The sequence below is a fragment of the Aulostomus chinensis genome, chromosome 18 (assembly GCF_037954235.1).
Source record: "Aulostomus chinensis isolate RoL2024-O1b breed Wild chromosome 18, RoL_Achi_v1.0, whole genome shotgun sequence".
Lineage (NCBI taxonomy): Eukaryota > Metazoa > Chordata > Actinopteri > Syngnathiformes > Aulostomidae > Aulostomus > Aulostomus chinensis.
Genome location: NC_141337.1, coordinates 878,020 through 890,000, shown reverse-complemented (window position 1 = coordinate 890,000; position 11,981 = coordinate 878,020). Strand labels below are relative to the sequence as shown.

General features: G+C 45.6%; 1 protein-coding gene across 12 annotated transcripts in view; it reads left to right on the top strand.

Moving 5' to 3' along the window:
• The window catches only part of LOC147244538 (RNA binding protein fox-1 homolog 3-like), a 396,055-nt gene that overhangs the window by 246,828 nt on the left and 137,246 nt on the right, over nt 1–11,981 (top strand). For 9 of the 12 annotated variants that reach the window (XM_086186201.1, XM_086186203.1, XM_086186197.1 and 6 more), the window contains one exon: nt 9,782–9,891. In XM_086186201.1, coding sequence (XP_086042327.1) covers nt 9,782–9,891 — 110 coding nt within the window. Of the gene's footprint in view, nt 1–9,781; nt 9,892–11,981 lie in introns of those variants that run through there. The other 3 variants (XM_086186206.1, XM_086186205.1, XM_086186204.1) reach the window with 3 other exon arrangements.

Here is an 11,981-nt window from a genome sequence, read left to right as displayed (position 1 = left end):
ATATACACCATAAACTGCTGCAGAGATCTTAAATCAAGCTGCACCGCTGTGAGAGCTGGAGACAGGAACCAGGAGGTCAGACAGGAGAGGACGCGGTGGCGTGTGAGACGTGTTTTGATTGGCTGATACATCGTTTTTGGTTTTTTATGAGAAATCAGTGTTGTTCACCTGCTATTTGATAGACATGAAACTTTACAACTGATTACATGTTTATAGTAGCAAATGATACTGGTTGTCTAGAGAAGATGTAAATCGAAGTGACTGTGGTGAATAATTCACTGTCACCAGACAACAAATAAATGCTTATTTCTGACACCAGCAAAGGTGGTGAGGCGGCGACTGTGGAAGGAGCTCCAGAGTCGCTGTCCTGTCCTGTAGGGGAGAACTCACTCTTGGCCTGGTTGCCTTCAACCACACTGAAGATTCCCAGACGCGCTGGAACTGGAGGTTGGCTGCTTGGTTCAACTTGCTGCCAGCAAGCATTGGGCGAGAGACAACCACCACGTATGTAAATATTCACGTGCCCTGGTCTCGCTGCTGCTGGAGGTGCTCACTCACTGTAGTCACCAGCCAACTCCTGGCTTGATGACCCCCCCCCCCACAGGCAGGACGTAGCACCTGGTCGCCTCGGAGTGCGGCACTCGTACTGCTAGCTGACGCCTCGGTGCATTGACAGAGCGATGTAGGAATGAGTGCCTAAACTCAAAATGAATCAAAAATAAATGAGGTCCGTGACGAAATGAGCTGAAGATGTTTGAACATTTTATGTGACGTCATTAAATTCGACAACGCCAGCTCGTCAGCGCCGCCCTGCAGCTGCTGTTGCAGTGGTGATAGATTCCTGTCTGTTTGCACCGTGCCATGTTTTTAGATGCACAATGTGACACAGTAATGTCCTAAAGCTGGAATTAAGAGCCATCGCGACGATGTCACACGACTTCAGCTGCAGAGGCTACCATGCTCTGCCGCAGTGTGCTTTCTGGTGATGTACATTTCTTTTTCAACCAAAAATAAGCACAAATGAATTTTAGCTTGCTTGCATTTTTCTCCTGCATCTGCATTTGTACTCATTTTCTTTACTTGGGAAACTGCCATCAGGCTCAGAGGCAATTTACGGTACCTTTGAACACGTCCTTAACGGTACCATCATGCGTCCATCAGTGCCACGGCGAACACGATTTTATTACTCAATTTGATTCCATACAAGGTTCATTCCCCACATTTTTTATGCATCGTGGGCTGAGCTCAGGCAGAAAATAATCTGGACAGCGGAGGCTGCGTACAGCGCTTCAAACAGGATAAAGCGCTGACAGATTTCGGACCGGAGGACTACTGAGCGGTGAGGACAGGGAGAAAAAGAGATTAAGAGCTACACCATTGTTTACCTCCCCCTCTAAGGTGCAGGATACTTTTGTCCTTTATAAATGTTGGTTGCTGTTATTGGTTACCTCGCAGGCTTTGGGGAAAGAGGAAAGGAAAATGAAAAAAAAAAACTTTGGGAAAGACCCAGGAGGGGGTTCAATACAACTTTAATAATGCGTAGCAGGAGCTAAATGAGCCATTCTGCAGTACTTTAAGATGTCTTGCCTCCAACACCCCCCCCCCCCCCCCCCCACACACACACACACACCACCACCCCCCCTCCATCTCACCCTCCTCACGGTCTCAGGGCCTGAATTATTAAATGTGTTGTTTTCCCTTATTGCATTGCAGCAATGTGCCTCGTTGCTAGAAATGAGCTGCACATTCTGGAGTTTGAATGCTTAAAGTGACCTACCTCACACACACCTACACACACACACACACACACACCTACACACACACACACACACACCTACACAAACACACACACACACACACACGACCCATCACATGACTCCACATTTGCAGGAATTAATCATGCTGTTCACATGAAGCTTTGTGATGCAATTGTATACATTATCATACAACAGTTTGTCATTATGCTGCTGATCCATCAGGTATCAATCAGGTATGAATCAGGTATGAATCAGGTATCAATCAGGTATCAATCAGGTATCGATCAGGTATCGATCAGGTATGAATCAGGTATCGATCAGGTATCGATCAGGTGTCAATCAGGTATCGATCAGGTATCAATCAGGTATCGATCAGGTATGAATCAGATACATCATATCATCAAAGCAGCTCTTCTGTTAATCCATTGAATTTATTTAGTACATTTTGTTGTGGCAGTCCAGGGACCAGTGATATTCATTCCTCCAGATCTGATACTCTGATACTCTGACACTCTGATACTCTGATACTCTGATACTCTGATACTCTGACACTCTGATACTCTGATACTCTGATACTCTGACACTCTGATACTCTGATACTCTGATACTCTGACACTCTGATACTCTGACACTCTGATACTCTGATACTCTGACACTCTGATACTCTGATACTCTGATACTCTGACACTCTGATACTCTGACACTCTGATACTCTGATACTCTGATACTCTGACACTCTGATACTCTGACACTCCGATACTCTGACACTCTGATACTGATACTCTGACACTCTGACACTCTGATACTGATACTCTGACACTCTGATACTGATACTCTGACACTCTGATACTCTGACACTGACACTCTGACACTCTGATACTCTGAAACTCTGATACTCTGACACTGACACTCTGATACTCTGACACTCTGATACTCTGACACTCTGATATTTTGATACTCTGATACTCTGACACTCTGATACTCTGACACTCTGATACTGATACTCTGACACTCTGATACTCTGACACTCTGATACTCTGACACTCTGATACTTTGACGCTCTGACACTCTGATACTCTGACACTCTGACACTCTGATACTTTGACGCTCTGAAACTCTGATACTCTGACACTCTGATACTCTGACACTCTGACACTCTGATACTTTGACGCTCTGAAACTCTGATACTCTGACACTGACACTCTGATACTCTGACACTCTGACACTCTGATACTCTGACACTCTGACACTCTGACGCTCTGATACTTTGACGCTCTGACACTCTGATACTCTGACACTGACACTCTGATACTCTGACACTCTGACACTCTGATACTCTGATACTCTGATACTCTGACACTCTGATACTCTGACACTCTGACACTCTGATACTCTGATACTCTGATACTCTGACACTCTGATACTCTGACACTCTGATACTCTGATACTCTGACACTCTGACACTCTGATACTCTGACACTCTGATACTCTGACACTCTGATACTCTGACACTCTGATACTCTGACACTCTGATACTCTGACACTCTGACACTCTGATACTCTGATACTCTGATACTCTGACACTCTGATACTCTGACACTCTGATACTCTGACACTCTGATACTCTGACACTCTGATACTCTGATACTCTGATACTCTGACACTCTGACGCTCTGAAACTCTGATACTCTGACACTGACACTCTGATACTCTGACACTCTGACACTCTGATACTCTGATACTCTGATACTCTGACACTCTGATACTCTGACACTCTGATACTCTGATACTCTGATACTCTGATACTCTGACACTCTGATACTCTGACACTCTGATACTCTGATACTCTGACACTCTGACACTGATACTCTGACACTCTGATACTGATACTCTGATACTCTGACACTCTGATACTCTGATACTCTGACACTCTGATACTCTGACACTCTGATACTCTTATACTCTGACACTCTGATACTCTGACACTCTGACACTCTGACACTCTGATACTCTGATACTCTGACACTCTGACACTCTGATACTCTGACACTCTGACACTCTGATACTCTGACACTCTGACACTCTGATACTCTGACACTCTGACACTCTGATACTCTGATACTCTGACACTGATACTCTGATACTTTGACACTCTGACACTCTGATACTCTGACACTCTGACACTCTGACACTCTGACACTCTGATACTCTGACACTCTGACACTCTGACACTCTGACACTCTGACACTCTGATACTCTGACACTCTGACACTCTGACACTCTGATACTCTGACACTCTGACACTCTGACACTCTGATACTCTGACACTCTGATACTCTGACACTCTGACACTCTGACACTCTGATACTCTGACACTCTGACACTCTGATACTCTGACACTCTGACACTCTGATACTCTGATACTCTGACACTGATACTCTGATACTTTGACACTCTGACACTCTGATACTCTGACACTCTGACACTCTGACACTCTGACACTCTGATACTCTGACACTCTGACACTCTGATACTCTGACACTCTGACACTCTGATACTCTGATACTCTGACACTCTGATATTTTGATACTCTGACACTCTGACACTCTGATACTCTGACACTCTGACACTCTGACACTCTGATACTCTGACACTCTGACACTCTGACACTCTGATACTTGTACTCTGATACTGATACTCTGATACTCTGACACTCTGATACTCTGACACTCTGATACTCTGACACTCTGACACTCTGATACTCTGACACTCTGATACTCTGACACTCTGATACTCTGACACTCTGATATTTTGATACTCTGACACTCTGACACTCTGATACTCTGACACTCTGACACTCTGACACTCTGATACTCTGACACTCTGACACTCTGATACTCTGACACTCTGACACTCTGACACTCTGATACTCTGATACTCTGACACTCTGATATTTTGATACTCTGACACTCTGACACTCTGATACTCTGACACTCTGACACTCTGACACTCTGATACTCTGACACTCTGACACTCTGACACTCTGATACTTATACTCTGATACTGATACTCTGATACTCTGACACTCTGATACTCTGACACTCTGATACTCTGACACTCTGACACTCTGATACTCTGACACTCTGATACTCTGACACTCTGATACTCTGACACTCTGATATTTTGATACTCTGACACTCTGACACTCTGATACTCTGACACTCTGACACTCTGACACTCTGATACTCTGACACTCTGACACTCTGACACTCTGATACTTATACTCTGATACTGATACTCTGATACTCTGACACTCTGATACTCTGACACTCTGATACTCTGACACTCTGACACTCTGACACTCTGACACTCTGATACTCTGACACTCTGACACTCTGACACTCTGATACTGATACTCTGATACTCTGACACTCTGATACTCTGACACTCTGATACTCTGATACTTATACTCTGATGCTGATACTCTGATATTGATACTCTGACACTGACACTCTGATACTCTGACACTCTGATACTCTGACACTGACACTCTGACACTCTGACACTCTGACACTCTGATACTCTGACACTCTGATACTCTGACACTCTGATACTCTGACACTTTGATACTCTTACACTCTGATACTCTGATACTCTGACACTCTGATACTGATACTCTGATACTGATACTCTGATACTCTGACACTCTGATACTTTGATACTTTTTCATTTACTGCATTTTCATCCCGCAAAGCTTTTCACCTTCATTCATGGCTGAACTCTCATGAACACAGTCACAGGCTCCTGAGTCGGCCTCGTTCAACTCTGTTGTTCGTCACTTGACAGTGGAACACAGGTTCAATAGCCCCTTAGAGCTGTACTGCACCTGATGACATCACTTCCCTCTATCTTTCTGATTGGCCTCCGGCTCTACATGGCACTTTCAGTGTCACTCATCTGGGCTGCCACTGCAATATGACGTCGTACAGGCGTCAAGTTTTATTCATATTTTAATTTTAATCACGGACCAGTTTGCTGTCCTGCTTTCTCTCAATGTGTGTGTGTGTGTGTGTGTGTGTGTGTGTGTGTGTGTGTGTGTGTGTGTGTGTGAGAGAGAGAGAGAGCGAGAGAGCAGCCAAAAAGTTGTGGATGAATTTGATTAAATTTGGTAGAATGATAGAAATGAGTTTGAGGAACAATAGGATTCGATTTTGGAACTGATCCAGAGCTGGATCTGATGATGTCACCTGACCTTGGCGGAGGAATACGCTCTAGTTCTGGACTTCAGTGTAATAATCCGAGAGATTGTGTTTCTTGGTTAGAAGTGCAAAAGAGATCTGCTAGTGTGAAGTTGTCCTACTGGGCATCAGCTTGCCTCAAGTTTTATTTATATTCTGATTCTAATGCAGCAACTCTTGCGTCCATGTATGAATGATAACTCTGAGCAAGTTCTTGAAGGACACCGTTCTGTGGTGGGAACAGGTTAAAGTACTCAACTCTCAAAGCACAATTATTTTGGCTTGTTAAAAAAGGCTTACATAATTCATAAATGGACAGTTTGCAGGCCGATCCATGTAACATCTCTCATGCAGTGAACACTGAAAAGCTACTTTAACAGGTTTTTCCATTCAAGGATTAATCTGAGTGTTCCTTCTTCTCCGTGGTCTGAAAAATGCATAAGAAGGTTCAGCCCTGACGTGCTGGAAGCTCCAGCCTTGAAGTCGATGCTGGCCGAGCTCTCACTCTCAGCCGGACTCCAGCAGGCTGCCCTGCTCAGCCCAATCACAGCCGCTGATTTGGCCCTTAAATGCTTTGATGCCTGCAGTCAAATGCAACTTTTCGAAGAATAAAAATGGAGCAAGAAATAAAAAGTCCATGTTGTTAATAATGCAAAGTGGTTTGGATTCCCCTGCCTCTACGCACGCACGCACGCACGCACGCACGCACGCACGCACGCACGCATGCACGCATGCGTGAACACACGCACGCATACATATACAGATAAACACACAAACACACACGCACACACATGAACAAGCACACATACACACAAACACACATGCGCACACACAAACAAACTTGAAGTCACACACTTTACTTCACAATTCTGAATTGGTGAGGCCGGCCTCCATCAGGACCCTGGAAGCCTCCGGACCCTCCCTCCTCTCAGACATCGAACAGTCATCAGAGGTTTTCTGTCTTAAGAAACAATTAATGCCTTTCTGATATTTTCAAAATCTTTTTTGAGTTCAGGATGTGCGCCTGTTTGTTTAGACATCCCCAGACTTCAGTGGGTGCAGTCTGGTGTGGCGAGCCTTCCTCTGTGTGACATCATGATGATGAGTATTATCCAGGCTCTCTACTGGCGTGGCTCAGTACTTCCTCAGTAATCGAGCTGTAGAAGTGCGCACTTGTTCCATAGTCGACCCGGCAACACACCGACTATTGACCGACTTCAATATTGCAATTCTTTCTTTAAAAGTGTTTTGTCTGTTAGAAGGACCTCCCTCTGCTAGCAGCGACATCACCGGTGTGTGGCCCGGTGGCGCAGCGCCCGTTTACCCGGCTGTCATGACCACGTGCACCATGACCTCATTCTGCTGTGTCAGTCGCTGTAATGTATATCCTTTGATCTTCAGCTGCAAAGAAAAATGATGTGCGCTTATTTTCAACGTGCTGACGACATTCCCAGCATTTTTCCAAACGAGGCTGTGACGGCCAATCGGACTTTGATAAAAGCGCCGGTCCTCCTATTTGTCTGACAGGGTCTCTTGGTCTTAATAAGCATTCAATAATGGGAGATGATATTAACTGTAGGAGCTCATTGACTTTGCACCCGGGGTCTCACCGTGTCTCTCCATCTCTGTCGGCATCCCGCTCTTTAACTCTTCCTCTTCTCTTGTGCGCATACACACACACACACACACACACACACACACACACACACACACACACACACACACACACACACACACACACAGCAGAGATGGGAACCAGGAGGAGGCTCGGTGTGCAGATAGCAGCAGCAGCAGAGCAATCACACCCGAGCAGCGCCCCACGCCTGGCCCATTAATAACAGTAATACGCACACCACGCCCGAGCACTGCCGGAAGCACCGCTGACACTTTAATGGGCATTTTTTACTTTTGTTTTTAAATAATGCATGTGCTCCTTGTCAGCAGCGCTTCGCTCCACCCCTGGTGAGCCTTTGCAGCTTTTCTTTGTGCAGAAATTACAGCGGGGACCAGTGTTTGCTGTGCTGCTGCTCCTTGAGCTGCATTCATCACATACATGGGGAAGTCAGCTCGCAGTACATCACACTCCTGGGGACATGTGTGTGTGTGTGTGAGAGAGAGAGAGAGAGATAATGTATGTGTGTGTGTGTTTGTTTGTGCACATTGGCACTGAGATAATTAAGAGTGTCTTTAAGAGGGTGAGGCGTGTTCGAGGCTCGGTGGCCGTGGACACCACGCGTCTCAGCAGTGTCGCGCTGCAGCTGTCAGACATGCTACTGGACCACGTGTGTTACCTTGATTTATCCTGAGAGCCTCTAGGAGGGAACCTCTGCTGCAAAAGGAAGAGAAATTCACCCAAAATCCCGTTTGTTAAAGTCATTGAGACAAATTCTGGTTTTCGTTTGCTGAGAGTCCCACAGTTTATTCCATTTTTCAGAAATATTCTATTTGACAAATGCTGATGTTGACACACAAAAACTTAGAGTGATGGTTTTGTCCAGAAGCCATAAGGAGAATTAGAAATGTTAATGAAGAGATTCTTGTTCCTGTGTGGTTCTGTTGATGGCAACATGTTCTAGGTCAAGATTTTTGTCTTGAAGTGATGCAACAGATGATTGACAGTCTGTCTGGGTGGGTGTTTCAGGTCTGAAATCAGCAGGATGTGAGGATATTTTACCAGCCTCAAAACTCCTGGTTGTTGTTGGATGAAATCACAGTTTAAAGGCTGTCAAATGCTGATGACAACCACCAGAAGCCCGACGTCCTGCTTGGGGTGGCTGGGTCCTGCGCACATTAGAAGACATGGAACCATGACGAGTGAATGACAGTAACCTCCTGTGGTAATGACAGCGAGGTAAGCGAGTTATGAATCATACAGAAACATCGAAATTGGGATGATTCCCCAGAGGATCAGTGAAGTACTTCTGATTCTGAAGTACGTGACAAAGATACTTTAATTTACCCCCAAAATAGCACTGATCATTTCTAGTTCAGTGTAGATGAGCGTTGGTGGTTCTCCTGCAGTTCTCCTGCAGTTCTCCTCTCGTTTGTCTCCTGCAGTTCTGCTGCTGTTCTTCTGTATTTCTCCTACAGTTCTCCTACAGTTCTCCTACAGTTCTCCTGCTGTTCTCCTGTAGTTCTCTAGTTTTTCTCCTGCAGTTCTCCTGTCGTTCTCCTGCTGTTCTCCTGTAGTTCTCCTCTAGTTTGTCTCCTGCAGTTCTCCTGTAGTTCTCCTGCTGTTCTTCTGTATTTCTCCTCTCGTTTGTCTCCTGCAGTTCTGCTGCTGTTCTTCTGTATTTCTCCTACTGTTCTCCTACAGTTCTCCTGCAGTTCTCCTGTAGGTCTCCTGCTGTTCTCCTGTAGTTCTCCTCTAGTTTGTCTCCTGCAGTTCTGCTGCTGTTCTCCTGTAGTTTGTTACCTGCTGAAAGCCTCAGGTGATCATGACCAACTTGTTGAAAACTCAAATCTGTTTGAATGATTTTGGGAACCTGGTGCTGTGGCAGAGTCATGTGATCTGGAAAGGATCCTTTCAGTCATTGCAGGAGTGCCGATGTCGTTGAGTCACTGACCTGCTTCGACTTTCTGTGTTTGTCTTCACACATCAGTTCAATAAGGTTCTGGGACCAATGGTTCTAACAATCAGTGTTGCATTACTTCTCTTCCTGTTCAATCATGTTCTTTGATTGAGTAAGCTGTTAGATGTTGTGCTGCTGGAGAACGTGCTGCTGTCCCTTGCTGCTTCCTGTCTGTTTCAATGACGTCCGTCTGTCTCTCTCCGTGTCCCCGCAGGAAACACGTTGTGTAAGTCAGGAAGCATCGCTGTCTTCGGGAACGTGGTGTACAGCGGACTGCTGAACGATCACCTCTGGCATTTGGGAGTGCCCCTCTTTACAAGACTGGTAAGACCTCACTTACCTCCAGTTGTTGGATGTTTCCAGGGCCTCTGTTGCACTGGGACGAGAGTCTCCAATGGAGCTGCTGATGGCTGCTCTGTCGACACCTGCTGATGTTGAGGAGATGCTGAGCGCTCAGGATGTGACAGACGTTTGCAGGGATGTAAAGTCTGATCTGAGATCAGACTTTCTACCTCCACTAATGGTTTCTTTGCAGTGCATCTGTTTGTCCCGACTACGAGAGCGATTTTCACCGAACCCGATGAAGGGTTGTGGCGTGGGCCAAGGAAGGACCCAGTACACTTTAGGGTGGATCTGTTGAAGAAGGAGCAAAGATGTGCCATTAATGTTCCACTGGGTCTGGCTGAGCTGGCCTCAGGGCTCTCGCTCTCACAGCAACTTCTAATTTTAGGAGAGTTTCTCTGAAGGCTTGAGGTCCAGTTTTGAATGTTTTTTGGTTCTGGTTCATGTTATCAGGCTCAGTTATGTCAGCAGCAGCATGAGATGATGGACCAGCACTCCCAGCCAGGCTGGTACTGGGACATGATCACGCTGGACCAAACAGAGGCCACGTGAACCAACAAGCTCAGTCCCGTGCGACTCTCACTCTGGAGAAAGTGTAGCGCCCCCCAGTGGCTTGAACCTCAGCAACATAGAACATCATAGTCACATCGCATGTGACTCTAAGAACAAGTGATGCCATTAATGCTGCCATTTCCTCCTGTCGTCAACTTTCCAGGGCAACCGGGACTGTGAACTCCTCTCTGCTTTCCCCTTGCTTTTTACTGTCTAAGGTGAAGCGAACGCAGCATCCAGGAAGACGTTTTCAGGGCCAGCCGTCACGTCATCCTCCTGGTCATGGATGCATGTACAGCTATTGAAAGATCATCTTCAGTGCTGATCCCTTTAACCCAGTGAAACATGTCAGTTTCTTGACCCTGGGCGCCTGCATCCTCCATCCTGTTTAGCTGGGGTCCAGGTCAGGGGGGCCCACGTGGGGCCTGACAGCACAGGTGAAGCCGTACATGGTTTAGTTTTCTCCCCTCCTGAGACTTGCCTGGTGTCTGCTCTGAGCTGAGAGGCAGACTAAATAATTCATGGAATTTAGTTTTTTGGCAGCGGCTTAAAAAAATTACAAAGTTCTAATTAAGAACTGGAGCAGTCGAAGCTTGTGTTAAGAATTAATGTCTGAGGGAAATTGAATGTTTTCTTTTGGTGCTGGAATATGAGCTGAAGAGATTCTTCTGAGGCGGCGGCGGATCAAGAGAGAATTCCAGCTCAGCCCTCTTTCTTCCTGTTAATTACCCTCCTTTTAAACGGGTCGCAAGTTTTCACCAATGTTTATTATTGATTAAATCTGTCGTTGTAGCTGTCATTTATGAGTCGGGAATTGCTGCTGATTGGTGCACAAGGGCTGCATATAATTGGGTTACATTAAATAGATAATTCAGCTGATCTCATAAATGTCTAATGTGAAGGCTTGTTTGATTATCAATTAATGTCAAACGGAGATGCGAGAGGCTGCGAGGATTCTGGTTGGGTTTGCTTCTGTTGCAAAACGACCGACGCAATTGTTAAAGTCAGTAGGGCACGTGTGTGTGTGTGTGTGTGTGTGTGTGTGTGTGTGAGTGTGTGCGTGTGTGTGTGCGCGCGTGTGTGTGTGTGTGCGTGTGTGTGTGTGTGTTATATACTCAAGTTAATACAGAGTTTGGCTTTCAATTAAACAGAAATGCTTCTCATTTTTAGACAAGTGCGCCAGTTTGTGGTCTTGAGAACATTGGGAGAACAATATATATCCACAGCATGCTGGCTGTGACGTCTCCTCGGGGCGGCTTGATATCTGTTTACCCATCATGTTTAGTGCTTAGAAAGGAAGGTGATGTCTTATGTGGCTCTAAACAGCTTTTTCAGTATGAGAGCATCTGTAAAATTAGCCTCAAACACCAATTCAGGGAATACCAAAATAAAATAACGCTAATCTCCAACCTTTCAGACAAGGTGGAAGGTTTTGTCTATTTTGACAGGGAACACTCTGAGGTGCTCTCACCACTGCCAGTGCAAGTTTATGGAGTCAAATACGAACATGAAGAAATAGA